At 41.5% G+C, this 15429-nt stretch overlaps 1 protein-coding gene across 1 annotated transcript in view; it reads left to right on the plus strand.

The window, feature by feature from the left end:
• Window positions 1-15429, plus strand: part of nr5a2 (nuclear receptor subfamily 5, group A, member 2) — a 70354-nt gene that overhangs the window by 4147 nt on the left and 50778 nt on the right. Inside the window, exons 3-4 of the mRNA XM_015970737.3 lie at window positions 2222-2363; window positions 9581-10296. Of these exons, the coding sequence (XP_015826223.1) occupies window positions 2222-2363; window positions 9581-10296 (858 nt within the window). The remainder of the gene's footprint in view (window positions 1-2221; window positions 2364-9580; window positions 10297-15429) is intronic.

A 15429-nucleotide genomic window follows, 5' to 3' on the forward strand; every position in this document is an offset into this window, starting at 1 on the left:
ACAAAATTTAGAGAAATGCAAAATGGAGTTAATTCATGCTCTGTCAACAAATAATTCACAGGAGGAATAATTTGGGTTTTAGTGTAAAAAGCTGCCAATGCTAAGTCAAGCTAAAAGTGTGTGTGTGTGTGTGTGTGTGTGTGTGTGTGTGTGTGTGTGTGTGTGTGTGTGTGTGTGTGTGTGTGTGTGTGTGTGTGTGTGTGTGTGTGTGTGTGTGTGTGTGTGTGTGTGCTCTTCAGTGTAAAACTGCAGCTGTATTGATGCTGCGGTGCACATTTCTTGCCTATGTGGTCATTATTCAAAGCAGATGTTATAGATTTGATCCCCGTCTTTTGACCTTGAGATGCTGAGCATTTGGAGACGTCAGTGGCATCTCTGCTGCTGCTCAGCCTCAACACAGGCTCACACAGCGGAGAGCCCTTCCACACGTCTCCCTGTTGACATGTCGTGCACACCTGCGTGTGTGTGTGTGTGTGTGTGCGTGTGTGTGTGCAGGATGAAGATGAAGAGGTGTTTTATAGAAAGCAGTATCTCCTTGTTGAAACATTAATGATATTGATAATTACCCAGAGCGTGGCATCGATTTTCTGTAAAATGCAGCAGTTTGTATGATCATCAGGGCTGGACTGATGAATCAGCCTGCTGACACGTTACAGGTTCATTCTGACTTTTAATGCATGCCAGCAGCAACCAATCAGCATCATCCATCCCCAGTTTATCTGAAAAAACAGCTAGGTCCAACATTAACTTTGTGACTTTTCCTAAAGTTTTAGTCAAAACTCTGCTTTATTTATATATTTTTCCCAGCGTTATTTGCTATATTCAGTGCAAATGTGCACACAAACACACACATCATCCTTTCTTTAGCCACACACACGTTTTGGTTTGTGCACACACCTCGTCACATAAAGTAAACATGTAAGCACATTATGCCTGCTGGAATAACAACAAGGAGTTCAGCTAGATGGGCGAGCCGTTCTGTTTTAGAGAAACCTGAGCTGAGAGGACACAAGAATAACCGTGACACACTCCTAGCAGGATAGACCTTTTTTTAAGTTCTATTCTAAATCTCTGAAACATGAGTGGTTAGTACAAGTAGTAGTGGTTAGTGGATCCGATCAGACCAGCTGTTATCCTGAATTTATAATTTGCTATTAGATTAGCATTTGGAAAAATCTAATCAAAGCTATACAGAAACAGTGTTTTTAAATTAAAAGGCATTTCACGCTGCAAACCTGAGAAAGCCCTTTCTAGTGAGATTATGTGAGTTTAACTCAGCTTAGATGTGGGACACATGCAGGGAGGGAAAAGGAGAATTAGGAAGAAAGCATCACTGAAACATAGATTTTGAGGAATGTGGGGGTCGATATTCCAAAAGCATTTTTTCTCCCATTTTCTTTCATCAGATCAGAGAAATTGAGACGGTCTATTAAGTATGTGTTTGGTGAGATATCGACTGCAGCGCATCCTTTTTTTTAAATTTCATTTTAAAAGGCAGGTTTAAAGATTCTCCTCCTAGTTTATGGATCTAGAATACGCTAATACCACCTTCCTCTGTGTGATTCTCACTGCTGCAGCCCGTAATAAATTCCATACATGAATCTCTATAATCCCGCAACTGTGAATTATGGATATAATTTATTGGATTTTTCTTTGCACTCGTGTGCTCGTATTTTTAAATAATTGAAAGGAGGGTTGAGAGGGCGCTTAATTCCTGCTCATCTCTGCGTGAACAGAGAATATTAAAAGTAAGAGCCAAGTCAAATATAATATTTTAGAAAATAGTTTGAAACAGATGGAAAAAAATATTAATTTATGAAAGTTTGATCTTAATATGAAAAAAAATGCATTTTGCAGCTAATTATCATGATTACTTTTGCTTATTAGGTGTCGATATCCTTAAAGGAATTGGCGTATAGCTTTGAAATTCTTTGGTGTATGCGTGTGTGTGTGTGCGTGTGTGTGTGTGCGTGTGTGTGTGTGTGTGTGTGTGTGTGTGTGTGTGTGTGTGTGTGTGTGTGTGTGTGTGTGTGCGTGCGTGTGTGTGTGTGTTTGCGTGTGTGTGTGTGTGTGTGTGTGTGTGTGTGTGTGTGTGTGTGTGTGCGTGTGTGTATATCCATTAAGGATATCCCTCTCCATCTGTCTGGGAGTGTGAATGGGCCAATTACCATCGCATTGCAGGGGTCAAGCAGGTTGACGTCTTAATTGGTTCTCTCTGCAGGGCTTCTTCAAGCGCACTGTCCAGAACAACAAGCGTTACACATGTATAGAAAACCAGAGCTGCCAGATTGACAAGACCCAGAGAAAACGCTGCCCGTACTGCCGCTTCCAGAAGTGCCTCACCGTCGGCATGAAGCTAGAAGGTACAGAAACTCTTTCTTTCACTTCTTAAGTCTCTGCTGCTTGGCTTGCCGTACGATTTTGCTTTTGTATTTTTTATTCATTTTGTCACCTTTACAACCATAATGTGTGGTCACTAAAGAACTCTAAGTCTGTAGACATAATTAGTGAAATGTTTCAGTTTTTATAAATGAAACCCAAAGAAAAGTGTTTTTTTTTCACCTAAACAAGACCGTAACCGGTGAGAACAGTTAGCATTTTCACCTCTTAGATGTAAAACATGCTTGCAAAAATTGAAATTGATTCTAAAACTAATTTAAAAAAAGTTGATGCAAATAAAAGCTGAGCATGAGACGACAAAAGTATTATTTTTCTAGACTGATGACACATTTTTATTAATGTATTTTTACTCATTTATGACTCATTTATGGTAGTGGGAGCAAAATCACATCATGTCTGTGGAATGTGGAAATAAAATAACAAATAAAAGATCTAAAAGCTCTAAAATATGCAATCAAATTCTTTAGAAAATGTATTTAAATCAAATTTACATTGCAGCAACAAGTCATCTATGCTGTCGAAGTGTGACAAACCTGATCGTAAAATCAAAGCTGCAATTTCTCCTTAATTCCTCAAATGGCTTATTTTATAAGTAAACACACTCATCTTTTATGAATTTAAATGGAAATCACATTGTGACTGATAAAAAGTCAAACAGATAAGTTTCTCTTTTCTTGGCTTCGTGTTTGGGGTGGGGTCAGAGGTCGTGGGTGTGTGAGGGTGGATGTCCACTAGTTAGACAAAAAAGCAGATAAAATATTAGAGCTGGCATCAGAGTGAGAATGTTAATGATGATACTTTTGGCTGAATGCGTTCAGGCCTCTATTTACCTTGAACGCAGTTCAGAACCCTCACTTTTTACTCAGAAAATGTGTTCAAAAACGTTTCCACACATTAGTTAACAAGTCTGATTGTAAAGCCACTCGTTTCAGAGTGAATTAACGCCCGTGAAGGTCGTCTTTCCTTTGAATGAAACTTTTGGAAACTAAAGGTTACAGGTTAGAAGTGCAAATTTCTAAAGTTAAATTATGTTTAATAAATATATTAATTTTAAATAAAGCTTTTAACAAAACTGACATGAATCACATATCTGTGTTTAAAATGAACTGAATGGGGATTGTGAACAAAAGAAAAAAGTTAAGTAAAGAAGAAACATAAAAACAAACTTCAATCTTGAGGTTTTTCTTTTCATTTGCAAAATTTAATTAATTGCTGGTAATTGCAAAGGGCCTCTGGGCAGATCGTCCCAGACTGTCAGTTTTATAGCCGACATGGGTGAGTTGGGTGGGGGTGGGGGTGTTTGATTTGTTTTGCCAGTGGTAACTTTCCGCTTGTGGGCAAGACGAGCCCTGCAGCGCTCTGTCAGACGCCAGAAGCTCCAGTGGGCGACTCCTGCCACATCCAGTAAAGACCTCCCACACACTGCAGCTGACACACACACATACACACACACACACACACACACACACACACACACACACACACACACACACACACACACACACACACACACACACATACACACACACACACACACACACACACACACACACACACACACACACGCACGCACGCACACTACATTGCAAAAACATACATATATTCATGACAAAATGGTGTTGGGATGGCCACAGGCAGGAGGAAGAAGCTGTCATGTCACCTGAAAAAAGGAAAACTATTTTCAGCCGTGTGTGTTTTTATTGCAATCTTCTGATTCCTGCTTGAAGCAACGCATGAGCTCACGATGACACGTGAAAACTAAACAAGAGGGTAACTTTAAAGTTGAGTAAAAGTAACTTTGTGTGTGCGTGCACGCGTGCGTTTGGCCTTTAGTGTTTATTTGTTCGCCTTTGAGTCAGCCTGTGATATTATGACATTTAAATAATAATTATAAATGACTCAATATTATGAGGTCTGTGACCAAAATTGATGAAATACCACTAATATAAAGTTATACGGTTCTCCCTTCAGACTTGTCATCACAGCTCTTTTAATTACATCTGTTTTCATTTACTGGATTTACTACATTTCATAGAAAGTTGGACTAAATTTACATTCTCAAGCACTCTAAGTGTACAATACCTCGGTGTGAAAGCTCACACTACCACGCTGATGATACTGATTTCTCTCTAACCCTCTCAGGCTCAAAATAAGTTTTGATAAAAGGACGAACAACTAAGTCCTTCAGGGGTACTTCTGAGTAAAAAAATGCTCATGAAATACGTTTGTGGAGTCACCAGGTAAGTATGTTTTAACGTTGCAAATCTGCAACGCCTGCCTCCAGAGGGTTAAGCACATTTTATATCATGAGTCACGAGGTGAACCGGCCCAAGTCCCATCTGTTATTCTTGTTTCTTACATGTGAGAGAACCTGAACCTGTCTATGTCTATGATGAGCCAACGGATCAAACAAGCAACGCTAAACTTAACACTAAGAATTTCCTTCTTTTGACTCAAAATAAACAGATAATCACAGAAAAAGCAAAGTTGGAGAAAAGCCAGATGAAACATTACAAGTGAAACTGAAAAAAAGTAGAATACTGTTCGTTAAATTCAATAATTTTACTTCTAAAAGTGAGACTGCTATATGAGACTCATTACAAAACCAGATTTGTCAAGCATTTATGTGTTATAACTGTGATGATTATGGCTAACAGCTGATGAAAACCCCGCATTGAAAATCTCGGACAGTTAGACTAGTCAGTGTCACTCTCTAATCAGCTAATGAAGAACAGAAAGAAAGTAAACAATCTTTTATAAAGCGCCTCTGAAGGTAAAAATCACGAGGCGCTTCACAAAAACAAAAAAAAAAACAAGTTTAAAATTACAAAAAAATTGTGATTAAAAAATGTAAGGCAATGGAGAAATAATATGTTTAATATGAATAGGAAAGAGGGAAATCTGTGGATCGAAAGGCAGAATAGGTAGAAAGAGCAGAATAAGGAGAATGTGGTGACAAAGGTCACGTAAAAGCCAGCAAGTGACTTCTCAGATGCTTTTTGGCTTTAGGTGGTTTCTCAGTCTGAGTCTTGCACCATATTCTCATTTTTCAAGTTTCATTAGCTTCTTTTTCTCAACCAAGGTGAAAAACGTCAAAAGAGATGGTTTAGATTTCCCGTTTCCAGCAGCCAGTGAACACATCCTAACTTGCTAAAGCTGAGCGGACATCAGATGGAGATAAATATGAGGAGGCTTGTCATTTATCCTCTCAGCAGAGTCTGTGTTGTACTAACCAGCTTCGAGTCTAAGATGCTCATGTTGTTCACTCAGCTAATGACTTGGTAGTAACTTTAGGCATTTTGTGTTTTTCAGACGTGTAGAAACTCATTTTCATTCCCTAAAACGCCTGCTGGTGTGTGTGTGTGTGTGTGTGTGTGTGTGTGTGTGTGTGTGTGTGTGTGTGTGTGTGTGTGTGTGTGTGTGTGTGTGTGTGTGTGTGTGTGTGTGTGTGTGTGTGTGTGTGTTGGTAGCAGTGGTCTGTAAACTGACTGCATTGGCAGACAGTTCAATAAAGTTGGATGACAGATGGGTGGTGTGTAACATCCACATCACGTTGTATCTGTCTCTTATGCCTGCTTTGTGTTTGCTGCTCATTAATCAGGTGTGAGTGCAGCTGTAAACGCACTTCAACCAGGAAATAAAAGTCTAAAAGGTGGAAACAAGAAATTAATTCACTTTTTTTGTGTTGCACATTTAAAATAAACACTCTGCTGCAGCATCTCCGCTCTTTCTCATTGAAAACTGCTCATTAGAACGTCAGCCGCTGAAGCGGCGGAGCGTGAAGCTCTTTTCTCTGCTTGCTAATAGTTGTCTTGTATGGCACGCTTCAGTGAGCTGTCTAATGTTTTTGCTCCTCGTGTGCATTTAGTTGATGCACATGGTGATCCCACTGAGTTACATAATGTTTCAAATGCTGGCACTAAAATATAAAGCAAAGACAATTAAGTGATTAAAAAAATGTGCAAGAGCTCCAGCGTCATTTAGAATTGTTTTAAAATAGTTATTTAAAAAGATTAATATTTTTCATTAAAAATCTAATTTATTTATTTATTAATTCTATTCTAACTCTCATAGAAAAACTTGTCTTTTTTTATTGGTGCATGGTTACTCCATCAAAATTTAATTAATTGGTTAATACAAATGCAAACCCTCTGAAGAGCCACTTAGTGGAAATAAACACCAGCAGCTGAGTGTTTGTAGATTCCCCTCTGCATCTCTCCCTCAGCTTTTTTTATTTCCTCCCCGTCTCCATCTTTCTAGCTCTGATTTGTCTTCCATCAGCCTCTCAGTACCTGCGGTGGGAAGCCGGGGAGCTGTGCCATTACTTATGCATAGGTATCATAGGTATTCATGTGTGTGCATGGGAGAGGGCGCATCCAGAGCAGGGGCCGGGGCCCCGACATGACAAACAGGGTGTCAGCAAGGCTCCGCGGGACCCATTAATATGCCGGCAGCCGACAGGGATCTTCACCTACGCACGCTTAATATTCCTGTATATTAAACAACAATAAATCAGAGGGTATAAGCGCTGAGGGCTGTGTGTGTGTGTGTGTGTGTGTGTGTGTGCGTGCGTGCGTGTGTGTGTGTGTGTGCGTGCGCGTGCGTGCATGTGTGTGTGTGTGTGTGTGTGTCTGTGTACATAGATCTTTACATCAGGGTGCTTTGGGGGAGTTGGAATAGGGTCTGTTTGGGTCAACTTTGGGATATATGTGTGTGTTGTGTATTCTAGTGTGTGTGTGTGTGTGTGTGTGTGTGTGTGTGTGTGTGTGTGTGTGTGTGTGTGTGTGTGTGTGTGTGTGTGTGTGTGTGTGTGTCTGTGTGTGCTGTCTGACATTAACTCAGATGTTTGACATCAAAATCCTGTCTTTTTCCTCAAAGCCTCACTACGAACCAACATGTGTCGGGCCTTTTTGAAAAAAAAAAAAGCTTGAAAGCTTTTTTCTTTGGTTTTCCAAAGAAAATCTTTTGTTACGATTAAGCTACTGTACCATACCGTAAGTTTTCATGTTGCAAGATTAGTATTTTGTTCCAAGTTTTTTAATTTTGGCCCTTTGCCTTTGTGTAGCAGAGACTTTTCGTCTCTACTCTTTTCTGTTAACCCAACTGTGTGTAAAAAAAACTCCCTTCGCTGGATTTGTCTCCTCATGACGTTTGAACATCTGAAGGCAGCTCTTTATACAGAAAATGACTTCCACTGAGGTCAGGCTGCAGCAGAACCTTAAAGATGTGCTGTCGTACTCTCAATCACTGCAGCGTCTGACCCGTTAACATCACACAACCACCCTCACCCTCTGTATGCTGACCCCTCCCCATTAATCCATGTTACATGAATGCAAATCACTCTGTTTAATTAGAGACAAAAAACTGTGTGTGCATGAGTGTGTGTGCCCCCCCCCCCCCCCCCCACCCCCTCCCCACCCCGCATTCTGGTATTCATAATATGCTGTGGGTCTAAGGCAGGCAAGAAAAGCAGTCAGGGCCTAATTTTGTTTTCCCAGTAGGGCCAACTATTAGTTTCTCAGCTCATTAATTACGCTGGTTTTGAGAATCGTTAATAGTTAAAGTTGCCCTACAATAATGTATAATGGATTCATTTGACAAGGCTCCTGATGTTTTCTTCTTTTTCTATGATGTGTTGTCATTTCTTTACGATTTTTACGCTTTGAGAGTTCCTGACTGCGTGCAAATGGACACTGTTTGCTGCGAACCTAAACCGTGTTGACGAATGAGTGCATGAGTGTGAGTACGATTAGTGTTTTAACAACATGCTGTTAGAGCCATCAGGGCCTCTTAAAGGTATCGGACCGTCTGGCATAATCCCGTCTTTGATCGGTGTGATGCTTTCAATGTGTGTGTGTGTGTGTGTGTGTGTGTGTGTGTGTGTGTGTGTGTGTGTGTGTGTGTGTGTGTGTGTGTGTGTGTGTGTGCCCTCTTGGCTGTACTCGTTCAGATCAGTGACAGGCACTTTTTTGTAAAAGAGGTCATTAAAATCCCTCCCAAGGCAGCTGTGTGTGTGTGTGTGTGTGTGTGTGTGTGTGTGTGTGTGTGTGTGTGTGTGTGTGTCTTTGTATAAGCGTCGGCCCATCTTTTGCCCCCAAACATAAATCCCCCCATCATGTTTTCTCTACAACCCCCTTGCGTCAATTTTCCCTCCTCTGTTCTGTCATTCGTCCGTCAAGCCGTCGGGAGCCTGAGTGGACCTGAGGTGACTCTGACTGTTGGTTGCGTACGAACAGGTCAAATGTATGTGCATTTATTATCATATTTAGTCTTGTTCCTTGGACTGAGAGACACTCGTCCTGAGTATATCGTAGTATACGACTAACACATTAGAATATTGGTATTAGTGAGAGGTTTTTCTTGTTCATCCTGCTGCAGACAGTCCCAGACGTCTGCTGGCCTTTTGCACACTGGGCTCTGTGAGCCCCGTTAGAATAAGAGGTAATTAAGTATGAATAATTAACACCAGCGGCCCCCGACTGAGAGACAGTAGAGCAGCTTCCCCATGGCAGCGGCCGACCAGATCACACGTGGACCTCATTGCAGACCACTGTAAGCCCAGTTTATTCATTAGAAATACCCGCGGCGGAGGCTCGTTGTGATCCTCACCACGGGACCCTGCTCTGAGGGGGGTGGCAGGGAGCATCGGGTAGGTTTGTTTCATCAGAAATTAAAAAAAGAGCCATGATATGATTATTGTCGGGCTGTTCAGCCTTTGGTTTTCGTAAAGAAGTTTTGGCTAATTGACAGAGACGTTTGGAAAGCTTTTAGAAATTGAATGATCAGACATGAGATGTATTTTTTAATGCTTTGAGGTTAAAGCAGAAGCCAACTTCTGAGGGGCAGACCGAAAAAAGCTAGTTGCACTATGATCACTCCGCGGTGTGGTTCATACAAGCTTGAGCCTTTTGGTCAATCAGTAACGTTACTATCACTCAGCTCTGTGGGCTTTAATCGTCAACAGGTAAATGTCAAGTGTTGTTGTCATAAGCAGACCTTTGGCCGACATGCAAGTCACTAAAATGGAATCTATGTTGGTGTCTGAGTCCAAACCTTTTTTGTCTTTGGGATCCTTTGTCGGACATGGTCAGAATCATGTAAAATACTTGTTTTTTGATTCGTGTTACACAACTAGTTCATCCTGTCTTGTCTATTTTTGTCTCCTGTCTTTTTCTGTCAGCTGTGCGAGCGGACCGTATGCGTGGTGGTCGCAACAAGTTTGGCCCGATGTACAAACGTGACAGGGCCCTGAAGCAGCAGAAGAAGGCATTGATCCGAGCAAACGGCCTGAAGATCGAGGCCATGAGCCAGGTGATGCAGGCTGTACCCACTGACCTCACAATCTCCTCCGCCATCCAGAACATCCACTCAGCAGCCTCCAAGGGCCTTCCACTGAGCCACCATGGTGGCCACCACACCAGTCATCATCACCACCACCACCACCACCATCATCATGCCACCGCCTTGCCACCTACAGACTATGACCGCAGCCCATTTGTTACTTCTCCGGTCAGCATGGCGATGCCACCACATGCTGGCAGTCTGCAAGGCTATCAAGCAGCCTACGGACACTTCCAGAGCACGCGCACCATCAAGTCCGAGTACCCAGACCCGTACACCAGCTCGCCAGAGTCCATCATGGGCTATGCTTACGTTGATGCCTACCAGTCAGGCTCTCCCCCCAGCTTTCCTCACCTCATTGTAGAGCTGCTAAAGTGTGAACCCGATGAGCCACAAGTTCAGGCAAAGATCCTGGCCTATCTACAGCAAGAGCAGGCCAGCCGGGGTAAACACGAGAAGCTCAACACCTTTGGCTTGATGTGCAAGATGGCCGACCAGACGCTCTTCTCCATTGTGGAGTGGGCACGGAGCAGCATTTTCTTCCGTGAACTAAAGGTAGGTGTGCATGTCGCCTTGCATGGACACTAATGTTTGGTGAAGAAAAGCTAAAAGGTAGACATTCTTGTTTTTCAATATTAGGAACTGTGTTTTTGAACTTTTCTCTGTTCCTGTGAAAGGAATGCCTCCCTTTACAAAATGTAATCCCTGGTGTCTAACTTTAAACCATTCCCAGTTGCCAAAAACAATGTGTCTTCTGTTGTTCTCCTGATTATCATTTATGATGAAGTTTGCTGACAAACATAAATCTTGTTATATTTTCAATATGGCCAGCCACTCTTGACTTTCACATGCAGGCTAAACGTGAAAAACGTCTTCTACCCCTATTTCCTGATAGAAAATGAACGGGCACAAATATGGGTCAGAAAAAGCCACAAAGATCTGTCTCACACTGTAAAATAGCATTCATGGACTCACCCATGCATGTGACCTGGGAAGTCTCTGTTGATTTAGCGCCCAGGAAAGAGCTGAGCATGTCCTGGCTAGTATAAGCTAACCGATGGCATTACCATCAGTGTGACGGAGCAAACGGAGGCAGTGGAAGAGTCACGTTGCTGTCATCCAGTCAGAGGTGAGATGTCTGAATATCATAAAAATCAACGAGAAAGACTCCAAGTTCTGACATTTCCCTTCGCTCACTCATCCGGCATACCTCTACTTCCTAAAACAGGAGCACCAGAGCTTTTGTTCCTCAGAGAACGACTCACAAGACGTTCATTTATAATAGAGACCGGAGCTGTAAGCTACCAAAATAAACAAGAAGTGGTTCGAATGTCATACTGATGCCAGCAAAACACATCGGTCCTTAAATCTTTTGTTAGGCTAAATACTTGAGCATCTACAATGTTACAGGATAAAAAATACTGTCAAAATTATCAAAATGTTTCTTTTGGTACAATCCCGACTTTCAAAAATGTTTAAATTTACATTTATTTAAGAATCAATCCAACTGTTCATTTTGCTGATATTCAGCACATCGAAAACAGAGGTTGTGATGTGTTTTCACACACTCACAGCTGTGCTTGCTCTGAATTAAGGAGTTGAAAGGCGTTAGATTCGTCTGCACTCACCTGTTTCCCTGCTGATGTCTGCTTCTTTTATTTTCCTGTTCCTTTCACAATAGATCGCCGAAGGCTCAGCTGCATATTCATGGGCCTGCTGCAAACTCCCCTCCAAATAGTGAACATAATTTTGTTTTCTAAATAAAAAAAGGGTGAAGACAATAATGTTACACTAAAAATGGATTCAATTAGAAAATAGATAGAAGTCCTTGGAAAACACATGTTGACATTTAATCGGAAAGTGTTCGGATCACACCAGTGACCTTTTTGAGATCTGTATTTGCATTTGCATTAAATACCCCCCCCCCCCCCCCCCCCCCCACACACACACACACACACGCACACACAGATACAAAGGCTCACTGAAGGGTGTGGTTATAGCTAATAATTGTGTGTGGTTGCTCATTAATTTTGAATGATCATCTATGCTCCATTGTGAAATCTCTCTTTTTCTCACACCCTCCTCCTAATTCAATTATCTCCCCCACTAGAGTTTGTCACTCCTGAGCGAGCTGTCATTATGTTTGCCTAATCACAGCCCGCATTACTCCATCTTAACAGTAATTGAGACGAGTGGCTGCTACAAAGGTACAAAATGACCTGGGCTCGATGCAGGAGAAAGCTGTCCACTGTTGTATGCGAGCCCCATTGCTTTCTGGGTAACGTGGAGCTACGTTTTGCTCGGTTCAGGGAGATAATTGGACATGCCCCTCTCCTCAAATTTAAAAGCCTTCTCTAAAGCACAAGAGGTTTAGATAAATAACATTAGCTGTTGCTCTGGCAGATTTTCTCATGTTTGTCAGCTTATTTCTCAACTACACTCTAAAAAGGGAACTGCTGAATTTACTTAACCAAGTTATGCCAACTGGTTTCACAAAACCTCTTGACTACATAGAGTAATGCAAGAATGTAAATACATATTACTTTTTACATTTAAAGCTACAATATGTAAGAATTCTACAGTGAAATAATCACAGAACAGTCTAATGTCTCAGTCATGTTGGAAGGAAGGTTATTCTGAGCAGATTTCCTTCTCGGTCGACTGGGGGTTGTCAGTTTTTCTCCTTTTAAAAAGGCCAAAGAGAAACTTAGTCTTTTTTACAATCTGTGAGCCCACGGGTTTGCAGAGTCTGTGCGAGCTAACGCTGCTGTGCCGGTATTTGTAATTCAACACCAGCTGGCAAAACAAAGCAGTATTTTAACCCTAACCAATTCATGTGCAACGGCGAGGACCATGGGCTGTTAGACATGCGCACAACACCTAAACGAATGATGACATTACATCAGCCCCGCCCCCTTAGGACCAAAAAGGTCAAGTTTTACTGTGAAATGTCCTAAATCTCCATATGTCACTTCTTCAACATAAATTTAGAGCTGGTAACTGAAGACAATTTGAGGTTACTTGGCATCACTTTATGGGAGTTTTCCAAAGAGGGCGGGGCTGTGGCGGCGCGGCGAATTCACACGTAACGTTTGCCTCCCACTTTGTCTTTTCTGAAGATAAAGCCCCCCTAGATTTATTTAAATTTCAAGAATTTCAACTAATAAGGTCAGAACACTTCCGAACGGGCTTTATTTCTTCACGCACTTTCAACACATTGATGTCATCATTGGTTTATTTTGCTTTAGCTCCACCCCCTTAGAATCACTTGGGAATAAATACCACATGCATGATCCAATTCACACAAAACTGCACACAAATAATCTTTGTCAACATGTGAAGGAAGGTAAGGACGACACAAGGTAGTTCTGCTCACATCCTTTCATCTCTCAGAGGAAATCTGCACGACGGATCACAACACACACAAAAACACGTCTCCTCCCACACACATCACACCCTGTCTCTGGCTGTGAGTGGAGCCCCCTGGTGATCTGCCACAAAGCTACTAATACAACTGGACAGTGAAATGTATTTATCTACTTATCAACTTACTGTGCATGACTCGTCTTCACTCGTCATCTAGAATCTTCTGGTGCTGATCCGTAACTGGCAACAGCCGTGAATCTCACGAAATGGAAGTGAGAAAGTTTTGAAAATGGGCTGCAGTAACCAAACCTGAAAATAAGATTTGATTCTTATTTAATTTTGCACATGTAAGCAACTAGGTTCAGGACAACCAGTTAACATAACTTGGATAAATAAATTCAACTTTTTTATCTTAGTGCCAGAACATGCTTGTCATGTTCGTGTGTATCTCACGGCTTCCTCGTGTAACTTGAGTTTGTTTCAAGTATTGTTTGTGCGCATCCTCTGAAGTAACCATGATGCGTTCGCAAGTTGCAGTAAATGTGTGTGACTTAAAACGAGAGAGACATACTCACCATTGTCATTTCGTCTCTGGTCTTACATACTATCTAAAATACCACTGCTGAATTGTTTTCAGTCGTGATCTCAAAATGAACTGATCACTTTTATTGTGGCCATGTTTCTTTTGTTTGTACCCTACAAATCCATCACTCCGTCCAGCCTGAGTCCTGTACCGTGCCCCTAGTGGAATCCTGCAGTACTACGTGCTGTACAACAAGTAAATTAACAAACATGTATTTACAGAAACAGCAGCTCAATCATTTTTATTAGAGAAGATTCATTTGAGTTTTTGTTTTGTCCACAAACTCTACAAACGTCTAAGATTTAAAACCACTTCCTTGTTTAATAGAGCTGTGTTTATAACTGGCTTGTGGAAGATTTGGATCACATTTGACTCCATTTTAACAACAGTTTACGATGTTATATTAAACATTTCAGAGTGTTTATACTAAATTAGGAGTCTGATTTCAACATATAGTGACTAAATGCTGCTTGTAATTAAACCGTTAGCAGGGTATGTTGATGGTTTCAGTTAAATGAATGTTGTTTCTTTTCAAAGATGCTGCTTTAATGCTGCTTTATCAGATCGGAGGTCAGTTCTGCGACCAGAAAGATAGGAAGCAGGGTTAAATCCAAGGTTTGTGACAAGAACGGTGGAGAACTGTAGGAAGTTATAAATACACTTTCAGCTCACACACATTCATACGAACACATACCCAGAAGAAGGCTCAGACACCGCTCACATGCAGCACCCTTTCTCTATTATTAGCTTTGTAAGAACAAAATAATCTTTTTATGTAATTGAGCCAAGCTGCAGGGGTGTGTGCAAGGCATCTGCCAGACATTTAAAGATTTAGTTTCCATAAGTTGGCCTCGGTCACGAGACCCATAAATAAAGACCGTAAAGAGCGCCGCTCCAGTCTTTTCTAGCGCGGCATGATGCGTCTCTTTCTTCCCCTCTTTCCTGGGAATGAGGCATGACGCGAGGGACATTTATTTCTAACGCCTTGCATTTAAGAAGTTATAGTTTGCTCCTAGGGCCACCCTCCTGCCATGATTCTGATTGGTTTAACACATCAACAGAGCAAGGCCGCTTTGGTGCGCTGGTTTAGAAATCATGGGCAGGAGGAGAAAACGTTTTAGCAGCGTTTAGATGTGGACCATTTATGAAAGTGAAAGTGAGTTGAAGACAGGTGCACCTGTGGGGGAAAGCTTAGTATTTTTATTCTTACATTGCTGTTTTGTTTTCATTTTGAATATGATTGCCCAACGGTTATAGGTCTTCTACAAATGTCTGTTATTTCTGTGGTTTATTAGTATAATTGACACTTTCAATGGTGTCTAAACCTTTTTGCCTTGGCTGAACCTTTGCATAAATCCCATAAAACAGTGTTTTACGATAGTGTTGTTTTTAAATAAAATTGTGTACTTTGCAGATGGTTTTGTTGAATTTCTTCTGACAAGCACCTGGTCCAGGACCTGCATGTAATATGCATTTAGGCTTTTTAAATGGGTACAAATACATAAACTGGACGACAGACCACAGACGTTAGGGACATCCTGGGGTCTGGCACTGTAAAAAATACAGGGTGGGGTCTCTGTGGATTCAGCTCCCTGTCCATAGATGCTTCGGAACCCAATGGGGATTGTTATTTGGGGGTTTGGAGGTGAAGTGAACATCTGAGGCCTTTAGTTTTCTTAAAGGAATTCAGCATAGACGGTGGAATTGCTTAGAAAAACTGTTCAGGCTGATAAAATGTG

This window comes from Nothobranchius furzeri, chromosome 8, assembly GCF_043380555.1.
Source record: "Nothobranchius furzeri strain GRZ-AD chromosome 8, NfurGRZ-RIMD1, whole genome shotgun sequence".
NCBI lineage: Eukaryota > Metazoa > Chordata > Actinopteri > Cyprinodontiformes > Nothobranchiidae > Nothobranchius > Nothobranchius furzeri.